Source organism: Neolamprologus brichardi, chromosome 10, assembly GCF_056152115.1.
Source record: "Neolamprologus brichardi isolate AB-2024 chromosome 10, ASM5615211v1, whole genome shotgun sequence".
NCBI classification, from domain to species: domain Eukaryota; kingdom Metazoa; phylum Chordata; class Actinopteri; order Cichliformes; family Cichlidae; genus Neolamprologus; species Neolamprologus brichardi.
In genome coordinates this window covers 5959083-5983032 of record NC_142113.1, presented here as the reverse complement: position 1 = coordinate 5983032, position 23950 = coordinate 5959083, and the positions used below count along the sequence as shown (strand labels likewise).

The 23950-nt window shown below is 41.7% G+C and overlaps 1 protein-coding gene across 4 annotated transcripts in view; it reads right to left on the bottom strand.

Moving 5' to 3' along the window:
* Nucleotides 1-243: 243 nt before the first annotated feature.
* The window catches only part of robo3 (roundabout, axon guidance receptor, homolog 3 (Drosophila)), a 167354-nt gene continuing 143647 nt past the window's right edge, over nucleotides 244-23950 (bottom strand). For 2 of the 4 annotated variants that reach the window (XM_087847112.1, XM_087847114.1), the window contains exons 10-27: nucleotides 20466-20547; nucleotides 19438-19606; nucleotides 15423-15589; nucleotides 15190-15311; nucleotides 14824-15040; nucleotides 12991-13121; nucleotides 12252-12435; nucleotides 11633-11884; nucleotides 11138-11177; nucleotides 10097-10236; nucleotides 9738-10019; nucleotides 8205-8346; nucleotides 7494-7712; nucleotides 6886-7085; nucleotides 6628-6735; nucleotides 6001-6168; nucleotides 3426-3568; nucleotides 244-1105 (exon numbers count right to left, since the gene is read on the bottom strand). In XM_087847112.1, the coding sequence (XP_087703238.1) occupies nucleotides 1094-1105; nucleotides 3426-3568; nucleotides 6001-6168; nucleotides 6628-6735; nucleotides 6886-7085; nucleotides 7494-7712; nucleotides 8205-8346; nucleotides 9738-10019; nucleotides 10097-10236; nucleotides 11138-11177; nucleotides 11633-11884; nucleotides 12252-12435; nucleotides 12991-13121; nucleotides 14824-15040; nucleotides 15190-15311; nucleotides 15423-15589; nucleotides 19438-19606; nucleotides 20466-20547 (2778 nt within the window). In that variant the 3' untranslated portion in view covers nucleotides 244-1093. Of the gene's footprint in view, nucleotides 1106-2115; nucleotides 2226-3425; nucleotides 3569-6000; nucleotides 6169-6627; nucleotides 6736-6885; nucleotides 7086-7493; nucleotides 7713-8204; nucleotides 8347-9737; nucleotides 10020-10096; nucleotides 10237-11137; nucleotides 11178-11632; nucleotides 11885-12251; nucleotides 12436-12990; nucleotides 13122-14823; nucleotides 15041-15189; nucleotides 15312-15422; nucleotides 15590-19437; nucleotides 19607-20465; nucleotides 20548-23950 lie in introns of all 4 variants that reach the window. The other 2 variants (XM_087847115.1, XM_087847113.1) reach the window with 2 other exon arrangements.

The window sequence follows — 23950 nt, the reverse complement described above, 5'->3', positions numbered from 1 at the left end:
CTTCACCTAAGGTAACTTTGTCATTCACTGCAACACAACACACAAAATCCAACACACATGCATGCACACACACACACACACACACAGCTAAATGCAGACAAAAAGTCTTAATACCCTTGATATAGTTTTAAAAAAGCCACCAACTGAGGCAACTAATGGCAACTGTGGCACGGTTAAAAAAATCCCCAAATGCATGCACTGTCTTATGCTTTCTGAAAAAAGAATGAGTACAGGCAGAGGTCATCAAATGTGTTTTACTGTACATTTACAAAACAACAAGAGTACAAAAAAGTCAGTCCACAGACATTTTTTGTTTGTTTGTTTGTTTGTTTTGGAGGGAGTATATTGACATTTCATCTGACAAATGCAGCAAACAGCCTCTCAGACAGACAAGAGGGAAGCAGAGGGATTACAATCAAACTTTCATAAAGTCTGTCTGTCTGTCTGTCTGCAGAGTGGAACACTTTGCAGCAGAGAAACCAGAGGAAACATAGAAAAATATGACATTCGTAGCGGACAACATGGCAGCAGGGATCCTGGTGGGGAAGCGTTGGGGGGCGGAGACGTCCATCTGGGAGCGAGACCCAGCTCGTTTTGGTTTTTCTGACCCCCCCCACCCCTCATTCTCGACCAGAAAACACACTTTGTGCTTCATATTTTCTGTTGTTTTGCCATCACAACAAGAGTGCAACAGTAGTTAATGCTTTTCCAAAAAGTATACATTTTGAGAAAAAAAGTTGGCACATTCAAGAAGACTTTTTTTTTGTTTGTTTTTTTAAATATCAGACGTTTGTGTTTTTTTTAATCCTCATAAATACAATATACATCTTTTACCCCTGTATCCAGAGCTCACAAAATACAGACACAGGTATTTACAAACCAAAGGTGAGGAGTGATCTGAGTGGCTCATAAATATTCGGAGCAATACCAAAAGCAGAATGTAAAGTCTGTTTACAGCAATAACATAGGTTTGACTCTAGGTTCCTGAAACCCTAAGCTCCATGTCTTGTTCAGCTTATTGTCTCCACAGTGGTTAGATGGGCGGGGAGCAGGAGGGTGATCAAATCATCAAAGGTACACTGATAGAATTTCTTTATCTTAATTCCTGAAAGAGAGAAATATAACATCAGTAGCTTAAACAATCAGTCTCACAGAACGAGTTATCAGGACACCGTAGTACACAACTTATTCTAGCAGTAACTTGGTATTAAGGGCCAATTTAATCCATCCATGAAGATTGAATCAGTTTTTATCAAGACTGTTTAGCTGTCAGGGTGAAGAACTTCAGACAATTTCCTCTCGATCTGAGCCACATTCCTGCAGTAATCACCTATCTTGTAAATTTTGAGTCAGCACCACTTAACAGGAAGTTAAGTGACTTGTTGACATTTCCACGATGTACCGGAGGATGCTGAAAACAGCTTCCAGCTAAAATCTGTTTCTGGAAGCTCTGCAGTAACACAAAACACATGCAAGTGTTGCAAATAATATGATGCAATATTTAAGCTCTAATGTGAAAATTAAGCTTTCAGCTTCATGCTGATCACAGTGAAGTTGCTACTACAAACAGGAATTCCTCTCCAAGTGGATCTAAAATGCATTTCCTTATTTTTTTAATCACTTATACAGTATACTGCTACAGTTATGGATGTAAACCAAAAGCCTGCGGGGCAGCCAATCAGAAGAAAATTAGCTCAAAGGGCAGAGGGAGGCAAAACAGCTTGTCTGAGGCAGTCTTTTATGTATGTAGTGCATTTTACTGACTGTCAATCAATTTAATTTATAAGCACATTTAAAAACAGCACAGATTGACCAAAGTGCTGTACAAACAATCATGTGAACTATGCTTGAGCAGACTAGGTTTCCCATATTAAAGCACTGCCAGTTGTTCCAGTTTCTGAAGATGGTGTCATGTACTGCATTTTGATTGTCATTATTCTGCATTCAGTCCAGAAAGATTGTTTCAAAAGAATCAAAAGTGATGCTACTTAACAAAAATCTAATTAACTTCATACAAAGGTCAGGATGGATGGATTTCACAAAACACGCTATGAAATTAAAAAGAGATATAAAAAGTATGAAAAAACCTTCAGTGTCTCAACCGTTCATACACACCTCTCTAATACCACTGTTACAGTGGCCTATTTAGTTCCTAGCCTCGGAGCATTTTTTAACAGGCTTGACGACATCTGCTGCCCTTCCGTCGCCCATCCTAGACTGGCCGTCTGCATCAAAGGCCACACGATAAGCAGGCAATAACACCGCATGAGGAAGAGGTAACCTAATCCAGGCTTCCTGTAACTTTATTGCAAAGGAAGATTGTGCTTTCATGTGCCTGGGAAGGTGTGAAAAAGGTCAGCGTGGGTCAGTTAGGGGCATGTGGAGCAGGGGTGAGGTGTTCTTTAGTTCTCCACCGAGGGGGTGGAGGGGAATATAAGGAACCTTTGTGTGTGTGGCAAGAGAAAAGAGTGATTGTGCATGTGTGTCACTTTTACAAGTTGCTTTGCAACACTCATGTCTGATGTGCACTGAGAAGTGACCCGTGACAGGGCCATCCTTTCTGTTTCCTCACACATGCAGCTTTATAGTGACGCCTCGGGTTACAGCTGTAAGCTTAACAGCTACAGCATTAAAGGAATGCATCAAAGCTGCTGCACTAACCATGTCTCATAAACCACTGCGTATGTAGGTTAACACTGAATTTTGAAAGTAACCAGAGTCAAAGTTGTGGCTGAAAGCTATTTTAGCCATTTAATTACATAGAAGACAATATTTGTCCTGATCCTTTTCAGCATTGTGCCTACATGAAATTAATTAACACAACCTTTTCAGTTTTTTCGGTGCAGTTAACCAATCCAAAACACAGATTACAAACTGAATTTACATACAATTTGAATTTAACTTTAAAGAGCTCCCATCACTTTGGATTAAGCTCCTGTTGGGTTACCCAGCTTGCTGCCTACCTACAGTAATGTCAAACTTTGTAAGCACAAATTCCCTTCAGAGCCTTTCATTCAGCTGGCACAGCGTGCTCCACCATAAAAGACACTGGCACGTTGCAAGGGAGCCTGCAGGGAGTGCATTTAAAAGAGTGCTCCCACAGTTAAGTGTGCCCTCAGAAGTGCACTCCAGAGGGAGCAGTGGTTGTGTAGGCTTAACATTGTTTCTTACTGTAAAGGTTTTGAAGCAAATGGTAGTGGCAGATCTGTATGAATGGGCCTGAGAGCATGACGGTGTGAGTGTGTGGGCGGGGGAGTGTAGAAGCCCTCTCTGAAGTGTCTTCACATATTAGTAATGATATGTAGATTAAACTGAATCCCATGAAGAGGCTTTGTTCTCATATTCATGAATATATAAAATAATCAATTATTAAAACCATTAGAGGTGCACAAAACTCTATAACTGTTTGTTTTGGAGAATTTTACCTCATTGTGTTTCCTGGCTGAGTTGAGCCCCCGGGAGCCTGTGGAGCCTCTCGATGAGGAACTTCCCGTAGTTGAACAGTTACTGGACATCTGACCTCTGGAGAGGTAACCGGCCTTACTGCTGTACAGGATCATCTCCTCATCTGGAGAGACAGATGCAAATGGGAAAATAAAGGTGCATTTGGACATTTTGCAGCTGATCTGGACAACACTTTTTCAGATGTAGGCTACGTCTACACTAATCCGGATAAATTTGAAAACGGCGTTTTTGTCTAAGAACTTGGGGGCGATCGTGTCTCAAGAGTTGGGCGCTCGTCTTGTAATCGGAAGGTTGCCGGTTCGAGCCCCGGCTTGGACAGTCTCAGTCGTTGTGTCCTTGGGCGAGACACTTCACTGGTGGTGGTAAGAGGGCCCGGTGGCGCCAGTGTCCGGCAGCCTCACCTCTGTCAGTGCGCCCCAGGGCAGCTGTGGCTTCACTGTAGCTTGCCATCACCAGTGTGTGAATGTGTGTGTGAATGTGTGTGTGAATGGGTGTGTGAATGGGTGGATGATTGTGTATAGTGTAAAGCGCTTTGGGGTCCTTAGGACCAAGTAAAGCGCTATACAAATACAGACCATTTACCATTACCATTTAAGAACGCTCCACGTCCACACTATCATTTTTAATCGTTTCCAAACAGTTGTTCATCCACACTGAAACGACTGAAACGCTTATGGTCCTCTATTGCGCATACGTGAAACGTAAGATGATTCGACCTGCGGTATTTCTGTCTGCTGTTTATTTACTTTCCGGCTCTTTAAAATGCCGTGGCAAAATGTCGAGGAAAAGTTTGGACTAACAATGAGGTGGAGGTGTTGCTGCGAGTAACACAAAAGTACAAAGTTGCAAAAGTGAGTGAGAATTAAAGAATTTGAAGAAAAGCTATCTGGAGCATGTTAATCTTTGATAGGGCTGTCAAAATTGAGAGCAAACAAAACAACGCCCTCCGCAATCTTAGTTTAATTGGTCACATGACTGGATCATATGACTAAAATGCGTCATCGTTTCCGAAAGCCTGCGGTTACGCTGTCCACACTGCGACGCGAAAATGGTGTTTTCAAATGTATCCGCTTTGGAGAGCGCTTTCAAAAAGCTCAGTTTTCCTTGACCATGAACACCGTCTCAGTGTAGACAGAAGGCCAAACGGAGAGAAAACGATGCGTTTTCAAACGAAAACGTATTAGTGTGGACGTGGCCGTAATCTTATTGTTTTGTCTCTCAGCTTCACTCTCAGACCTCTGGATTACTGCCGCTTTCTAGAGTATTCAGAATTAGAATAACAGGCAGAGCCTTCAGCTTTCAGGCCCTTCCTCCGTGGAACCAAGTCCCAGTTCGGATTCGAGAGACATACACTCTCTCTGCTTTTAAGATTAAGCTTAAGACTTTCATTTTTAATAAAGCTTATAGTTAGGGCTGGATCAGGGTCAGGCTATAAGGGCGAACATGGACCCTGAGTCCCTGTACGCTGCAATAGGTCCAGACTGCTGGGGGTTTCCCATGATGCACTGAGTGTTTGTGTCTTCTTCACTCACAAATTTAACTCAGTATGTGTTTATTCACCACTCTGCATTTAATCATTAATCTTTAGCTCCCTTCCACAGCGTATCTTTGTCCTGTCCACTCACCCCAAAAGGCCAGTGCACATGGCCGCCCCTCCCTGAGTCTCGTTCTGCTTGAGGCTTCCTGTAAATGGGAGTTTTTCCTTCCCACTGGTACCAAAGTGCTTGCTGATAGAGAGTCATCTGATTGTTGGGGTTTCCTCTATTGTAGGGTCTTTACCTTACGACAGGGGTGTCCAACTCCAGGCCTAGGGCCGGTGTCCTGCAGGTTTTAGATGTGTCCTTGATATAATACAGCTGATTTAAATGGCTAAATGACCTCCTCAGCAGGTCTTGAGGTTCTCCAGAGGCTTGGTAATGACATAGTCATTTGATTCAGGTGTGTTGACCCAGGGTAATATCTAAAACCTGCAAGACACCAGCCTTCGAGGCCTGGAGTTGGACACCCCTGCCTTACAATATAAAGCACCTTGAGGCAACTGCTGTTGTGATTTGGCGCTATATAATTAAACTGAAGCTGAGTTGAATACATTTCCATCCAAATGAATTCAATAACCACACATTTACCCAGATTTATTTTTGGAGTTGAGTATGGAAAAACAACACTGAGTTTTCACATGATATTCTGTGAGGGATACACACTGCAGGATTTTTAGATTCTCTGAGCCATGCCTTTTGTTTTTGACAATGGCCAGGAGAGCTGGCTTCACGGTTATTTTGCAAAGTCATTTATAAAGAATGACATGTTGCAAACAGACCCGTTTCACTCTCCCGTGTAATACTGCAGTGCAGTAGTGGACCATGGTGCATCATTATGTGGAAGAGGCTTCATCGGCCGAGTGCATAAGTGCTGCCTTTTCTTCCGCTTTCTTCTTCTGCAAGAAGCACAACATTTCCAAGAGAGCCCACACTCTCTGTCCTCAATTTGATTTGTCTAACCTTAAACTGCATTATGGCTGAAATACAACACACTTACTGTCAGTGTGTCTCTGTCCCGAGCCTTTTCGCTGCTGGCTATTAATGCTATATTCAGTCCTCTCCAGGGAGGACAGGGTGCCGTTTGTCACACAGTTGGCCTCCATGCACCCCTGAGGGTCCTGTAACCTGCCCTCTTCTGGGGGTGGTTCTGGAGGAGGGGGCAGGTCTAAAAAAATGAGATACAGGGAAAGAGCATTTAAACTTTAAGAAAGAACTTTTTGTTTCCATTTTCACTGTCAGGTTTCTGTTAAAAAACAGTTTTCTTCGTTTCCAAAAAACGACACGTTTTTCTCATTTCTCTCTTTGTTTTCTTTGCTAATTGAGAAAAGTGAAGAGACTTACAGTCTTGATTTCTTGATGGAAATTGAAATGATTATTCACTTATTAAGACGAAAGGTCTTGTTCTTGTTCCTGCCAAGGCTATGGATTCACAGTGGACTGCAATTTCAGATTTTTATTTCCGTTCCCAGTGATAATAATCATGCTTATCCAGTAAACATATTACAGTCTGTAAGCTGAGATTACAATTTCCATCCATAGTCAGGAATGCCAGCCTCTCATCTTGCCTTTCTAACAGCTGTGGACAGTCACAGTATCTGTGATTCACATATTTGAATCTGCCCACCTCCTTGTATGTCTCTTCTGTAAGCTGAAGTCTTAGACACTTTTTTTTTCACTCTTGATTTTTGGTTTGGTGGAGTACTTGTATCAGCGGGGGAGGAGCGACTGTGCACTGTGGGTGAAAAGGGATAAATAATCAATAGCAAGGAGACGATGCAGAAGGATTACTCACATGACAAACACTAAATCAACTTTAAATCAGCTTCCAGGGTGGGGGCTGCTACTCTGTATTCTGTATGCGTGTGCACGTCAGCCACTTTACCCGGTGTGGTGGTGCTGATGCTGTCTTCATTCAGAGCTGGGCCCTGGCTCTGGAGGCAGCGATGGGCAGGACTCTGGCACTGCAGCATGCCAACTTCTGACGAGCTGTGATGCTGTTGGCCGGAGAGGCTGGGGTTGGACTGGGTGAGCAGTGGGCTCGGTGCCTGGGGAACTGGCATGGGACCGCAGGGTAACCTTCTGCTTTGGGAAGTGAGGGCAGCGTGTTACTGGAGCAAAAAATAAACTGAAGCAGAAGCTAAATCTTGTAATGTTTAGGAGTCAGGTTTACTATACAGCTAAACACATGATTTTTGGCATGATTAATAATGTGATTTTATTGGTTTTGTCATTTTATTCTGTCTGTCAAATCTGACAATAGCACTCAATTTAGCGAGGCTGCTTATCTTTAATTGTGAATTCTATTGAGAAGTGAAGGAAGCACTTAAACAGTAAGCAGTAAAATGACTGTGATTAGCATCCATCCTTCCATCGAAACAGTCTGTGACTGAATGTGACATGATACCCCATCAGCACATTTGCTGAACTTAAACACATTGACACAGTGCAGTCAAATGGACACAACCTTTAGAAAATACAGTAAGCACGTACCGTGACAACTGCTGGCTGTTTGATTGGTTCTGACGGGGGAGGTCATGGTGGGCTTGGGGCTCCTCGTGCGGTGACGGAGTGAGCGTGGCGGTTGACTGGTGACTGTAGGAGGTGGCTGGAGAGGAAGCGTTGTTCCTCTGAGGGGGCGAAGGTCTGTCCTCGCAGCCTTCCATCAGGTATGTCCTCTCAGGGAGGGGTGGACACCATTCCTCATCCGATCTAGATACACAGTGAAGCAGATTACAGCTCAGCGAGGCCGTGGGCGGCTCTACACCTCGATGTGTTGCATAATTATTGTCGAAGGACAACCTGTTTACTCAATGATACCTTCAAATCCAACTAGCTAAGAGGCTATTTAAAGATTAATGATGTTCTTTCAAGTTAGGAGGCCTCGCCAACGGCAAAACTGCAGGAGGCTAAGCTTCCCATTGAATGGTACTGCAGCTATGAGTTTTGCTATGAGGCTGCAGAGTGCAAGTGGTAAGGGTCAACATTGGTAATTGCGTTTCATGGGTGGGGAAAACAGCTAAATCAGTCAAGGAGTTGACCAAGGCTGAGATAATTGAGTTGTTAAGGGCAGGGCCTTAAGAGCAATGCTGGCTTTTATACTTAATGCAGCTGTTAGAGGTGACACTAAGTCTAAGTGATGATACAACAGTGTCATACTAATTCAGAGAGATGTGCATCTGAGGAGGCAGGATTGTGACTCACCCTAAGTCCATGTTCTCTGGAAGTTCGTCATCTTGCTCACACTGCTTCAGCTCTTCTATGGGCGGAGGCGGGGGCAAGGACTCCATCCAGGTCAGAGATGGGGTCTTTACAGCCTTACCCATCACCTTCTGCTTGGGCTTACCTAAAAAAAAATGACATAAATAAATAAATGCAGCGATTCAATTGAAGGGGAGGTTCTGGCACAATGAGCTGATTCGTCATGACCGTATTTTGACACATACCCCAGCTGGCCTGTGGCTCACAAATAGCAACACGGAGGCAGCAAAGTGGGATTTGTAGCACGACTGAGTGCATGTTGGCCAAACTGCTTCCACGAATAAATATTAAAAACAAGGAGAGCACAAACCTCAGCTCACTCTCTAAGGGAGTAGTTTTGTATTTTGTACATTTTCATTTTGTTTTCTTATGAAGTTTGCAAGAAAGGCAGGTGTGAAATGTAAAAGTGACATCACTACATGCTTTTTGTCAATTTTCAACCAATATATCCAAATAAACAGATAAATAAAGTTGACCGTGATGGACCATTGGTGGACGTAAGGCAACTTTTCATGGATTGTTAGCACAAGGCCACTCTACCCCCCTACAAATTTTTAACAGCATTCATTGAAAACTTTTCGATCTATCATGTTTGCAGATAGAACGATTGCTCTCTTTCGGTCTTGTTTTTGTGTTCCTTTGTCTTTCATTGTTACCCAAGTCCACTCCTGCTGTCTTGCCCAGAGTCAGCTTCATCCCCATTTGGATGTGTCTTCCTGTTTCACGTTGGTAATGGTTGTTCTCCGTGTCTCAAGTTTTCTTCGTCATCTCGTTATGTCTGTTGTTGCATCCCACCTGTTATCTCTCCCCTTGTTATTCTGTGAGTGTGTGTGTTGTTTCTGTCTTCCTCTGTTTTTTGTTGCCTTGTCCCTCATCCTTCACAGCTGTGTGTACCCTGTTAGCTTTTGATTCCCCTGCTCACCTTGGTTCTGTGTATTTTGGACTTTCAGAATTAAATGCTCATTTTCAATTTGCTCCTGCCTCTCTGTATTCAAGTCCACAAACAAGCTTTTACATAGCCCACAAAGGACAAAAACACTATTTTCTGATTGGTATTTTTCATTAGAAAAGCAGAACAATCTAAAATCTGAAGCGATTCTGAAGGCAGATGCAGACTGTTTCAAATCTAATATCAATAATCCATCCATCTTCATTCACTTTATCCGTGGCCGGGTTGTGGCGGCAGCAGCCTAAGCAGAGAAGCCCAGACCTCCCTCTCCCCAGCCACCTCCTCCAGCTTATCCGGGGGAACGAGAAGCTGGAGCTGATTTCATATCAATAAATGATGACAAAATATCCATGTAAAAGGAAGGAAGGTAAGGAAGGAAAGGAAGGAAACACTAGAATCTAAAGCCATATTTTTGGCATATTTTGGGTTTACATTTCACTGTTTCTTTCTTATTTCCTCTAAGTAATCAAAGCAACAGGAGACAGAGATGTGTATTTCAAATTCACAGAACTGAAATCCTTCCTCACCACTGCAGCGGTCCAGCTGGGCGTACTGAGCTCCAGATGGACCGGGCTGGGTAATCCAGTGGCCGTCGTCTTGCTGCTCACCGCCGTGGGGTGGAACTTGTGTCTGGTTGGTGAAAGGCATGATGGAGGTGGAAGCGTAAGGAGTGGTGGAGTTGTGCTGGGCGTAGGTGAAACTGTGCAGGTCCTCGCTGGTGGCGTCAATCGTGCTGTAGATGGGACCTTCGGTGGAGCCTCCCATGCTGTACTTCTCAGTCTGATTCAGGTAGTTGGAGATGCCAGCTTCTACACAGGGACGGAGGAAGGATTTAGCAAAGCTCCTGTTGTTGTAAGCACAGCTTCACAAAAACAGACACTCCTACCGTTGTAGTATCTCTCAGCTGTGTCGGGATTGGCCGGGCAGCAGTTGACGGCCTCTTTGCCATTGTGAACCAAGTTGGTGGTGGGCCAAGAGTCTGCCAGCCATGGGTAGTTGCCCATGTTGCCCCCAAGTACTCCTTGCCTACAGAGACACTCTGGCATTAGCTGAAGTCGTAGTGGGGCAGTACAACATCAAGTATAACTGTCCAGATGGAATTAGAGAGTGGCAGAGAAAAAGCTGCATGCATGCAGTGAGAAATGTGGTGTGAATTTAAAAAGATTCACATAATAAAATATCACAAAGTTCAGAGATATAATTCTAGAAATGTCTGTATGTCTTTGCTGAGCGACCCTATCCTATAGGGGTGGGGGAAAAAATCGATACCGTGTAGTATCATGATATTTTTGCTAATAATGTATCGATACAGGGACAGCAGAAATCGATATTTTGTTACAAAAAAGGTTTTTGTGCTCTGACTTCAGAGCATGTTGATCCTTTTTCTGAGCAAGAATCCTGACATTCCTTCACTGTCCAAATGTGTTTAACTTGTTTTTGGCAGCAATAAACATGACAGTTTACTTATTTTAATTTAAGACATGTTTTATTTTAATTAAGTTTAAAACTTTTTTATTTAATGTAAAATTATATTTTGTTTTAATTTACTTTCAAATTCTTCAGTTGCTGAAGGGGCTGCATAGTTTTCATAAACTGCATAGTTCAGAATAGCTATAATTGTACCAGATGGTTGATTCAGTTAAGTTGGACTAGACTGTAATACAAACCGTTCAGTTTGTCAACAATAAAACTGAAATGAGAGAAAGACTGAGTGTGAGACTTTGATATTAGATAAAATGAATATTGATAAAGTTTACCTTTATGTACAGAATCTGAATATCGCAAAATATTTTAAAAAATTGCAATAATATCGTATCGTGCGTTAAGTATTGTGATAATATTGTATTGTGGGATGTATGGTGATTCCCACCTCTACTATCCTACTAGTTCACACAGAAACAGCACTAGTAGGATATAAACCAGTTACCTTCCATTTAGTCCTGGTCCTTCTCCATGAGGGAAACCGACTGAAAAAGCAAGAGAGAAAGAGAGTGATGAGCAGAGGAACAGGGATTCACAAACAAATTATTCTGTTATCCTTCTTACAGTATCCTTCAGTCTATATCCTATTCTAATAATGTAGAGTCAGCTGTTCTCATGTCCACCAAAAGCACAAAAAAGTGCATCTATGTTTTTATTTTTTGTTTAGACTCAAAATTATGTGAGTTCATACTTAAACCTCTAGTCATGTATTAAAGCTTATACTATTGCAGTACAGAGAACAGAACCTAAATCGTAGGTATATATAAAGATTATTAAGTATTCAAGCCCAAATGTAGCCTAGGAGGGAATTACACTGAAACTATTTGTAAGTTTTTCCTTTTATTTGGCTGTAAATATGTCAATGGCTGCATTCTGGATTAGACTTCCTTCATAAGTATCATCCCAGCTTCAGGTCCTCTTCATCATCCTTCATCCTTACCTGCTGGTGTGTAGGCGAAGGAGGCCGTGTAGTGGCTCAGCTCCTTCCTCTTCTTGCGGCGGCAGTAGATCCAGACACTGAAACCCATCAGGATGACCCAGCAGGCTCCTCCGATGCCTGCGATGAACGCCGGCTGCTTGACCACATCTGTAATCTGTTCAGCTAGACTCACGCTGCTCTCCTCACCACCATTGGTCTTGTCACCACTGCCTCCGCTTCCACCTGCTAATGAGGGCTGTTCAGCTGGCAGCTCTACAGGAGAAAAACAAGACAAAAGATTACTGAACCATCTTATTTTTGGCTGGTTTGTTTAGTTTTCATACTTCAAAAAACAGCAATCAGTAAACCGTGTGTGTCTTTAATAAAGTGAAACTAAACTAAACTATTAACCGTGGACATAATTACATCTTTCCTGAATAAACCTGAAGCAGGTGATGATGACATAACCTGAGATGTAACGTTAATTAGCATCTTCTAATAACAAGTTTTTGGATGTTTTAGGTGATTGCTGGAGCCGCACTATAGACTTCAATATTTTCCTACGTCCTCTGGGATTAGTGTCTACTTAATTCATCTACTTTCTCACTACTTTTTATTCTCATTATTTTTGTGGACTCACTGATGAGGACGGGCACCGGCTGACTGCGAGTGCCAATCCCGGCGCTAGTCACTGCTGCCACCTCCACTTGGTAAAGCACTCCGGGCATCAGGCCCTTCAGCAACGTGGACAACGTGTTTCCATCCACTGTCTTGTTACTGTAGTATCGGGTCTGGTTGTCAGCACCAGTGCTCATGCACCAAACCTGTTTGCATACAGAAAAATTTGCCATTAACTTTTTTTTTTAAATACTTCACATTTTAATTCAAAGATAAACTAGTTAACTACTGTCCTTTTTTGCTTAAAACTACATCAGAGTCAAATATTTTTCCTGTACCACATTCGAGCTTCTATATGTAAAGTTTTCTTTTCCCATTTACCCTGACTGAAGAAAACATCATACTCACGATCCACCAATTACCCGGCGTTTCCTTTTTATCTATATCTTATGGGATTAGCAGTGATTTCATAAGAGAACCGTCTTAACATTTGGGTCAGTGAGTACACATTTTGTGTGTAAGGCACTACTTACATGTCAGCTATGATGTTTTCTTGTGTGAAGTGTCTGGGCAGTGAACGGAGAGTGGTTACTACACATTGCAGAGGTGCTCCTGGGCAGTCACAGTGCTGCCCCCACTAAAGCTTTATTTAATTCAATTCAGTTCAATTCTATTTATTTCTATAGCACTAAATCACAGCAGTCACTTCAAGGCACTTTGAGTGTGAGACTTGTGACTTGACTAGGCTGAGGTTTGTTTACCCTGTACTCCTGGATGATGCCATTTTGCGTGTCACTGCGTGGCGGCTCCCAGGAGACACTGATGCTGGAGCTGGAGCTGTTGCCGAGCTTCACTGTTGACACTGTAACAGCTCTGGGAGGGGCACTGGGTACTGTGAGAGGTGGGAGGAACATTTCTCTCATTTCATCAAGATGAGCAGAGTAGTTGAGCGCAGTAAATTATGAACATACACCCATATAGATACATATACATATTAGGACTGGGTATCTTCACTGATTTCTAGAATCGTTTCAATTCCGATTCACAAGGTCCCGAATAGATTCGATCCACAATTCGATTCGATTCGATTTGAGAGTCAGAAATATTGTAATTTAGGTCATGCATCAGTACATTTCCATATTTGTATATCTATAACAAGAAAGCTGACACTTGCGAGACTTTATCAAAGGTGTGAGCATCACAGCAGATGCCTTTGTGTCAAAGTAGCTGAAGATAAAACACAGAAAAACATAAAGGCGACTTTCCTGGCCTGGGATTTTATAAAAATATTCTGCAGTAGATCAAAAACGAAAGAAAACCATTAATCAACATATGAACATTATCTGATGCTGCTGAAGTGAAACAGAGCAAAGTTACAGAGGTTTGATTAGAGACACGGCTAAGCGGTTTGCAATTTTGCATAATTTTAAAAAGTTTACATTTGTTCAGCAGCCTACTGAACAGTAGAAATGAGGCTTTCTTTTCGGAAGTAAGAGGAAAATAAAACATCAGCCGACAGCGCTGTAAACAACGGTAGACTTGTGCGTAATAAGCAAGCGAATAAAACAGATTTTTAGATGGGAAACTGTTCTTGAAGTATACTGAGTGAGAGAGAGAGAGAGAGCTGTACATGAAGTGTGATTTTATCATGGTGGAAGCAAAACAGTGAAAGTCAGAGGGAATTCATGATGATGAATATGTGAAGCGTAGTTTGGATCTTCTTTTGCTGCTGGTTCAGTCAAATAGTTTGGAGAGAGATAAAACTAACAGCCGAAACATCAGAGTCAGTGAGCCATCGGCTTTCAGCCCCAACTGTGTCCGTGCCGTCGGGTGAGAAAGGCGACATCTCACTGATTCTGATCCGCTGGCGGGTCCGCGCTTTGTTTTTATGTCTTTGTGCAGAATCTGTGTACCTGCTCTCATTTACTGTTTTAGTTGTTTGGTGGTTGTTGAAAATTTGTGAGGTTTAACCTGAGATTCTGGCGTTTCGGGCAAAGTAAATTTATATTTAAAAAATCGATTCAGGATTTTAATGAATCGATATCATGTTATCAAAGCTAGAATCGATTTTAATCGATAAATCGATAATCAAAACCCACCCCTAATACATATGTATATGTATACAAAATAGAGCAGATATACAGGATGGAAATACAACCTGCGCTTGAAAAGGAGTGGGAAAAAATAACCCCTTCACATATTTATAGCTCAGTCATTATTAACAAATACATAAAGTAATAAAAGAGAAGACACATGTATATAAGTTAATGATGTTCCTTATTCAGGCAGGTCAATCCATAAGTGCTCATGGCACATACGCCTCCTTCCTTGTGTTTTACTCCGGAGTTTGGATCAACTGATATAAACCCCTGGCTGCCAAAACTGCAGCACACGAATTTAATGAAAACAGTGATCAGTATAGATGAACTTAAATTCCAGAGGATATAAAATGAACCTGTGGTGTCATACAGGCTAATGAAAATGCCGTACAGGCCCTGCAGTGTCAAAGAAAATCAAGCCCAGTTTATTAGAAACACTTTTCTTTGAAGATTTCTTGATTACAGACTCATTTCTTCATTTACCAGACTTATTACCTTCTTCTGGGGTCCGGACTAGCAACGTTCTGCTATCTTTGCCCTGGAATTCATCAAAGTAGGGACGGATCTTTATCTCGTACTCGGTTCCTTTGAGTAAGCCGGTGAGGACGGTGCTGCGCTCCGAGGGGGAATTGATGTCCTGGAGGAGCCATATTCCCCCGCTGGGCCGGTAGGACAGACGGTAGCCCTGGACGTACTGAGACTGACGGTCGACCTGGAAAAAATTGAGGTCCGCATTGGGGGAAGATGAGAGAAGATGACGGAACGGCGAGATGGAGAGGAAATAGAAGATTATTTTTCTCTCTTTGCTAACCCCAAATGAACACTTGTTCCCCAAAAAGCAGGAGAATATGTGTCACTCACGTTCCAGGATACTCTAATGGAAGCTGCTGTTAGCATCACGGGGTCCTGAAGCTGAACAGCCACCTCTCCCAGCTCCCTCTGCACTTGCTTGTGGTCCACTCCCTGACCTGTAGGGCTCACATCTGAGGGAAAACACACATAGAGTGATGCTGTCAGCGCATTAACACACAGTGTTTCTAACAACTCCAGGTGTGAGTCTTGCTGTATTTGGTGAAAGGGGGGTGCAGGCTGACCTTGTGTTCTGACGGGCTCAGAGATGGGGCTCGGGTCACTCAGGCCGTAGGTGTTGACAGCACGGACGATGAACAGGTAGACGGTGTTGGGAAGAAGGCCGGTGATGGTGTGCGTCTCCATTTTAACCATGTCAGCTACAGTCTGCCATGTGCTCCCTGCTGATTGGCTGCAAAAGTACAGAAGATGAAAAAAATTCAGATAAGCAGTGCGATATTTAGTGGCAGTATATTATTATAATCAAGAAAATGTACTCAAACTACCTAGTAGAGATGTGCACGACTAGTTGACTAGATGACTAACTGTTGCTTCTGCTGATGGATGGCTAGTCATTTATTCTTAACATTTTAAATGATGACCAATGTCGATAAATTGTTGCGTCTTAAATGTTACGCAGTCATCTGCGACCAGCTGCCATGGAGCTACAGCCCTGGTATTGTTGTAGAAAACCTCCATAACTCAATTAATCTAGGTCTGATCTTTTTGTTAAGCCTATTATTGTTAGTTATTTTGAAAGCAGAGGAATAAGATCAAGCAGCGGAAATGAGCTTTCTCCGGAGGGTGGATAGGCTCTTCATTAGCGATAAGATGAGGAGCTGAGTCATTTGGGGGGGATGGATGATTTATTGTTTTGTTATTGTTTTAGATTTGGACTTTCATTGAGGTAAAACTTGTTACGAACTGTAGAACAATGTGTATCATTCATAATGCATGGTTTTTCTTCTTCTTCATTGTCTGCTTGGTGTATAACATGCAATGTTCATAATGCACAAGATGCCACAAAGTTAAGCAGCAAAGTGTGATTAATGATTGAGGAATGTGATTTATGGTTCAATATTTTCCTTATTTAGACACTTTTTGACATTGTCCATTAAACTTGTGTCAAATCAAACTTGATATTTGTCTCTTAGTTTTGACTACACTCTCATTTTTTTCCTCGTTAAGTCAACAAAATTAGTCACTAGGAACATCCCTAATAACTAGTAATTTAACCTCTTAAGCCCCCAAGCCTACCTGATCTCCTGCCTTTTGCCCCTGTATCAGGGGGCGTTGGGGCTTAAGAGGTTAATTCAATTTTATTTAGACAGCTCCAAATCACAACAGTCGCCTCAAGGTGCTTTATATTGTAAGGTAGACCCTACAATAATACATACAGAAAAAAACCCAACAATCATATGACCCCTATGAGCATCGAATGCCCCGGCAGCCTACACCTATTGCAGCATAACTAAGGAAGGATTCAGGGTCACCTGGTCCAGCCCTAACTATATGCTTTAACAAAAAGGAAAGTTTGAAGCTTAATCTTAAAAGTAGAGATAGTTTCTGTCTCCTGAATCCAAACAGAAGAGGGGCCTGACAACTGAAGGCCTCCTATAGTATAATTAGCTTGCATGTGCCTACTGCTCTTTGTCTCTCAGCATGATTACCCCAAAACTTCAAAACTGAACTGAATGAAAGCTCCACCTGAAAAGTGGAGCAGAGAAAATGAAGAATCTCATGACGCTGATGTGAAGATTCTTGTGAACTTGTGAAATACGTCAGTGACTTTGGCAGATGATACACTCTCTCAGTGCCCGTCCAGTTATTCATGCAATCATTTTTTTGAAGAGGCTGCAACTAAAGATTATTCTGCAACCTAATTCATCTGCTGATTATTTTCTGCTTTGTTGACAAACATCCAGGGAATAAAGACCACCAGAGTCTAACCAAAAGATTAAGAAAACAAAAGTAAATCGTTAATAAAATCAATCATCAATTAAAAAGGTATTTTTTTTACCCACCTGTTCCACTTGCTCACTTACAAAGAAATGATCAGTCTATAACTTTTACAGCAGTTTTTTTTTCATTAATTGAAAAAATATCAACTAAAATCCAGGAAAAACACATTATTCCCATATTTCTCCTACAATATGAACTGAACTACAACAACAGGTAAAATAAACAACTGCTGTAAACTGATGACTAATATTCGATTGAATTATTGTATTGCATAGCATTTTCCACCATCTTAGACAGTGGCTAACAGTAGCTTCACCTTCATATTATTTTCACTATATGAACAATTTCTATATCTTCTATAACATGCTTTTTAATGTTACTGTGAGTAATTCATATTACTCAGTCATTTTGTAAATCTCCTCATAATATGTTTGAAACCAAAACAGCAAATATGTAGGTCTTATCAACAAGAAGGCAGAGTGACAAGCAGCTTCAAGCTGCTTTGTAATACCGACTTGATGTGCAACCTCATAATTAACCAATGCATGGGAAGCTCTCTGGGCAAGAGCATGATCTATTTTTGGTTTCCTCTAATATTCAATTCAGTTTTATTTATATAGCGCCAACTCACAACAACAGTCGCCTCGAGGTGCTGATATTATTTATGAAACAATAACAGATGTAAGCTGAAGTTTTGCAGCTCACACAACTTTGTGCTTGAAAGATCTTCTCCCAGTGATACTATTTGTTGTCCTGATGAATAATGTAATTGGGCTTGCAAGAAGGCACAGCTGCTGACATAAAATGAGGGCATGTTGTTGGCCTTGTGGCACTGCCCCAGACAGATGCATTATTCCACCACCGCCAACCACAATCCCTCCCCCTGCTGCCTTTCTCTGTTCCTCTGTGAATTTACCATCACCTTGGCAGAGAGGCAGTCACAAAGGCCTCCTCCACCATGAACTACCTTTATGCTGAATACTGTGTGTGTGTGTATTCATATCTTTGTGGGGACCAAACATTGGAAGTTTACTATACTTGTGGGGACCAACAGCCCTTACAGAGACCAAAATCCCAGTCCCAAGTTTGAAGGCATTTTTGAGACTCAAAATGTGGTTTTAGTCTCACGGTTACAGTTTGGTTATGTTTAGGTTTAGGGTTAGGAATTCATTTTTTATGGTTAGGGTTAGGGTAAGCAGCTAGGGAAAGCATTATGTCAATGAGATGTCCCCACAAGGATATGAATACACACACGTGTGTATGGTGGAAGAGAGTTCACACAGGTGTACAGAAGACAAAATCGATACAGCATCAGCAGGAAAATGGAAAGTGTGCCTTTGTGCATTAAATAAACCCTATTACATACCACATAGGGCATAAGCAGACATACTAGTGCTCCTACAAACAAGCCTTATACCTCAGGCAAGGAAATGTTATTGTAAACATCCCAGGGGTCCCCTCCAGCTGCTTTAGAGAAAATCCGTTTACTTTATTCTGAAATGTTCAGGTGTTGCCATGGGACACAGTGGACGTCTGGATCTGATTAAGCGCTGCCGGTGTCCCCATCTTTATCAAATTGGCAGGACATATTTCATTCGCCTATCTTCATCTAGAGGCTTCCTTCCAAACCACCTGCCCTGTTTAGCTAAATCTATTCTGGGTCTAATTAATCCAAGGCTGACCTCTGCTCAGGTGCAGATACCTGTAGGGTTCTGTGGAGGCCCACTCAGATTTAGATAAGCCACAAGAAGAAGACAATATTATTTTAGGTTGTTAAGGTGTCAAGGTGTTTTTAGCAACTTATCAGCGACTTGTCATCAAATTAGTAATATTATTATTTCCAGATTATTACTCAGTTTAAGTTGGAGTCACATTAAAGAAACTGTGGCTAGTATTTAGTATTTCTTGGTTCCAAAAGGAGCACGGCTTCTGCAGAAAAAAATCCTAAAACTGTTAAATAAAGAAGACAAATGTAAATGCACTTGTACTTATATAGCACTTTTTTACTGTAACTGAGCACTCAAAGCATTTTTTAATTTCAAACTTCATTCACACAAACACAATGATAAAAACGCTCTATTCTGAAATTCACACACTCACTGATTGATGCATTGGGGCCTACTTGAGATTCAGTATCTTGCACAAGTATACTTCGCTATACAGAGGCAGGTATCAAACCACCAACCTTTAGATTGGTAGATAACCCGCTCTACATCCAGACACGCAACCGCAGGTGAGAAGTGCAAAAAGTATAAGAGAAATGAAGAGCTCTGGATTAACATAGCAATGTCAACTTACCTGAAGGCCTCAATGATGTAGGAGGTGACAGCGGCTCCTCCCTCATGGGCATTGGGTTGCCAGGTCAGAGAGACACTGTTCTTGGACACATCCGTGACTATGGGCTTATGTGGCGGGCCTGGTAGCTGGAAGGGTTCAGTGGCCTGAGCTACCGACACGTCTGCGCTCTCTGAATGGAAAGGGAAGCAAACAGGAAGAAGGAGGAGTAGCAGGAAAGGTGGAAGAGAATAGTGCACATTTAATTATAACAGCTGGCTTTAGTGCTACTGTTTCATTACGTCTTCTCTGTAGTCCCACTAATGTTGACTGAGCATTAGCATCCCCATCGCCGCAGGTGGAGCTCCTCACTTCTAACAGACTTTGTGATTTTGCAGTTAGACCCGAGTCAACTGTTCTGACACTAATAGTCAAATAACAGACTTAGGTGTTATCAGAGTAGCTTGTTAAGTCGTTAAAGGCTTCATTTAATGTCATATAAACAAATCTTTTACTGCTTGAAATATTTTATGTGCCAATGCCTGCTCCACTGCAGAGAAAGTAAAAAAGGGCAGAGCCACACAAAGCACTTAAATAAATGGGGTGTTTGCACCCCAAATTTGGTCCTCAGCATATTCTCACCTTTGCTTTACCTCTCTTGTCCTTTCTCATCACCCCAGGATTCACATGCATACAATTACTGACATTTAGATTTTGCAGTTGGCTCAGGAACAGCAGGGGCTAAGTGCTTTAATTAGACCCAGCTATTTGTTTCATTTAAGCAATTACACAGACATGAGGAACACTACCTACACTCTGGCTTTTTACAGTGAAGTCACACATCCTACACTCAGTCACAGCTGATGAATTTTAAGTTGCCCACATTTAATAAGGAGACATTTAACAAGTGACAATCAGCATTACTATTTTTAAACAGCACTTCATATACATGGACATTTTCTTTCTCGTCACATGGAGCATCTCTGTGTTATATGCAGACACTTCATAGAGCTTCCATTTGCATGTATTTAAATCACACAAAGACAATTTACCTTTGACTGTGAGCACTCCACTCCAACTCGTCTCTCCGCTGGAGCTGCTAGCCAGGCAGGTGTAAACCCCAGAGTCTGTTTCCTGGCAACAGTAAAATGTGTATCATTAGTTTATTGTGCATGCGTGTGTGTGATACTGTGGTAATGCACCCATTACCAGTGATTGAGACTAAATGTCATATCTCTCCAACCAGATTGCACAGAGAGTGCTGAGCAGTTGGAAGTTGGTGTGGATGCAAAGCTTTTGGAGCAGGGAGATTTTATTAATGCAAAGCCAACCAGGTAACTATACCTTCAATGCACTTTCACAGTACAGAAAAAATGTGCTTATTACTGTCAACTTGTAGCATCATGCAGCTCCCATTTGTGGCTATATGTCTAAGACAGATGCACCTTTTAGCTTTGTGTATATACATCCCTAAACCTTTTGAAAAGTAGAATATAGAAAATTGCTACCTTCATCAATCTGCCGTACAGGTGGCTTTCTCTCATTCAGACCTGGGCCACTTAGTGCCACTCTTGTTTTTATTCAGGTACCAAGAGGAACATTGGAAACCTTTCGCCCCATGTTGCTGACTCATTGTGCTTGGACAAGCTGTTGTGGTGTGCCAACATAAAAGGAGATATGAAATATACTTAAATAAACTTATCTGAAGGCACTGTTTTCAAATTCTTGGCTCTCCGCCCTTATATTACTATAAGGCTAAACTAGTTTAGTTCAACATTAGTTTATATTAGTGTTGCCACAGAGCAATCTGTCATCAAAGACCTAAGAAATACTAAAATGTGATTCATCCACTATTAAGAACAACTATAAAAAGCATCTAAGTCTGTTTTCATCTACAGTCTCATTCTGGCAGAGACAGCCTGGAGGCTAGCTTTACCCATGTGTTGTCTGTTACACTGGCTGATGATACCCAAGGCCAAGGCTGCCATTCTAGCAGACGTGCCACAGCACGTTTCCAAAAAAAGCCATATTAAACTACCCAGAGCAGATGAAGAGGGCAGCAAGTGAGACACAATAAAAGCGCAGACATATAAATTAAGTTTCAAAATAAAAGACAGCATGCCCATTAAACTCCACTTCATTATGTTTTAGAGCAGCAGGTCCTCAAAAGTCTGCTGATGCCTCGAGTCTTTAGTGGAAGCTTCTGCCCTTTGACCAACGTTCATACTAGTGATGTGTTGAAAATCCAACACGATTGTTACTGTAAGTGAGACAGCCGTTACAACTTTTCCAAAATAAAGAGTACTGAGTGAGTCATAACACCAACACATTCATATGTCATGAGATTCTTGGAAGAACGCTCGTGTCTGAATGCTGTGATTCTTTTAATGACATCTACTTCTGACAGCAGCACAGAGTCACTGGTGTGCTGATTGATGGAACAACTCACAGATGAAGTTTAAAGGCACATGGCCACATGGTAATTCAGATGGAGTTCATTAGTATTGTTTAGACCTATAGTGACATCCTACAAGATTTATCATCTACAGTTCAGTACCTTAAAAAAAATCACATTTCTGTTAAGACACTTGAAATAATATTTACAATGTGTTTATCTTCTTCTGCTTTTATTCGTCATAACAGTTTATTAAAAATCTGTTTCTCCCAGGAATCACTTACACATGACAATCTCCATTCTGATTAGGCTACCTCAACATAACATCTGTTTTAATTAACTTCTACTTCAGAGATGTTGTCAAATGCAGTTATTTTATTTTTCTCCATAAATGATAGAATCTCAGTGGACCTATCTGAAGTCAAAGCTAAAGTCAAGCTGGTGGCTTTTATGTGTCTCATCTAAGGAGGAGAGTTAAAGCAAAGGATCAAAGGACAGAATTTTAATGACCAGCTAGAGGTCTAGAAATGTCTGAGGCACCAGTCTTTCTACTCAACAGCTACTTAGCATTCTGGACAGGCTATGAGCAGATGTAATTAAGAAGTGTGTGATAAATGTGCCTGTGTGTACGAGCGTGTGTATAGCTGAATACTATTAAGTTTTTGGAAAAGCAAGCCAAAAGCTAGGTGGGCTGTGAAATTGCTTACAAGAAGGAGCTGCTAGGGGGTCTTTCACTGTGACACTAAAGGTAGCAGCAGTTTGCAAGAGCAGTGCCTCTAAACATGCTTTTTAATTACTTAAACTTTATCCCTTCAGGTTGACCACTTATTCATTTCATTCATTCTGTTAAAAATCATCTCATGTTCAGTGTTAGTGTTAAACCGTGCTAAAACATCAAGAAAGGGGTGGGACCATTTACTGTGTGTGAGCCATAACATACTGAGATGTGTACTTAAGCAAACGGAGCACCCACCACTTGGCTAATCAAATAGCAGACATGCTGGTAAATAACACAAAGTCCTTCTAGATCAGAGGAATCTACATCACCAGATGTCTTAAATTTCCTATTAGCTCTGACAGCAGGATAGGTCTGTAGCACACTACTGATGTGAAGTGATTGGTGTAAGTAATAATATACTTTTGCAGCACTAGCAACTATTAAACCTATATTTAAAAAAAAGCATAAAAGCATGTTTCTCCGACTCTGTTTTCATCATAAAACCTACGACACAGAGCAAACACACAGCTCCAAAAATGACATGACACCTTTGTCTTGTTGATGTTGTTGTAGTTGTTACTGTGCCAAATTCCAGCTGGCTATTAGGTCATGTTAGCGCTCCTATTGGTGAAGAAAGAGTGCTTATAATGTCAGGGCTTCTTGGGCTGCACCTCAATTCAATTCAATTCAATTCAATTTTATTTATATAGCGCCAAATCACAACAAAAGTCGCCTCAAGGCGCTTCATAGATACAGAGAAAAACCCAACAATCATATGACCGCCTATGAGCAAGCACTTTGGCGACAGTGGGAAGGAAAAACTCCCTTTTAACAGGAAGAAACCTCTGGCAGAACCAGGCTCAGGGAGGGGCGGGGCCATCTGCTGCGACTGGTTGGGGTGAGAGAAGGCAACTGCCCTCTGCTCCCTTGAACTCCTTGGCGATTGTTACTGTATTGATGGGAAAGAGGTAATATGTGCTTTTATGTGAGAAAATATGTCAAACAAACTATTTGCATTAACACAGATTTAAAACTCCATGTGTCACAGCTCAGTTTCCAATAAATGATGAAGACAAAAGACTGTGGTTAATATAAGTCACGCCTACGAGGCCTCCTGACTCTATACATAATTATTTCCAGCTCTGTGTGTGTGTGTGTGTGTGTGTGTGTGTGTGTGTGTGTGGTTGCAGTTAGTTTTTCAGCTGCTTGCTGTGAGATGTTTCAGTAGTTCATCAATTTACATGGCAATTGATAAATCCACTGCAAACACAATCAGCCTTCCCTTACTCACTTATTCTGCCACATCAGCCCATTTTACTTGCAATGAAAACCTTTCACATTATGCAGAAGATATGGACAGCAGAACCTCTCACACCTAATGCCTCGCTGATCACTGTGCACACGCTCAGTCCCTCTCCCCTCCT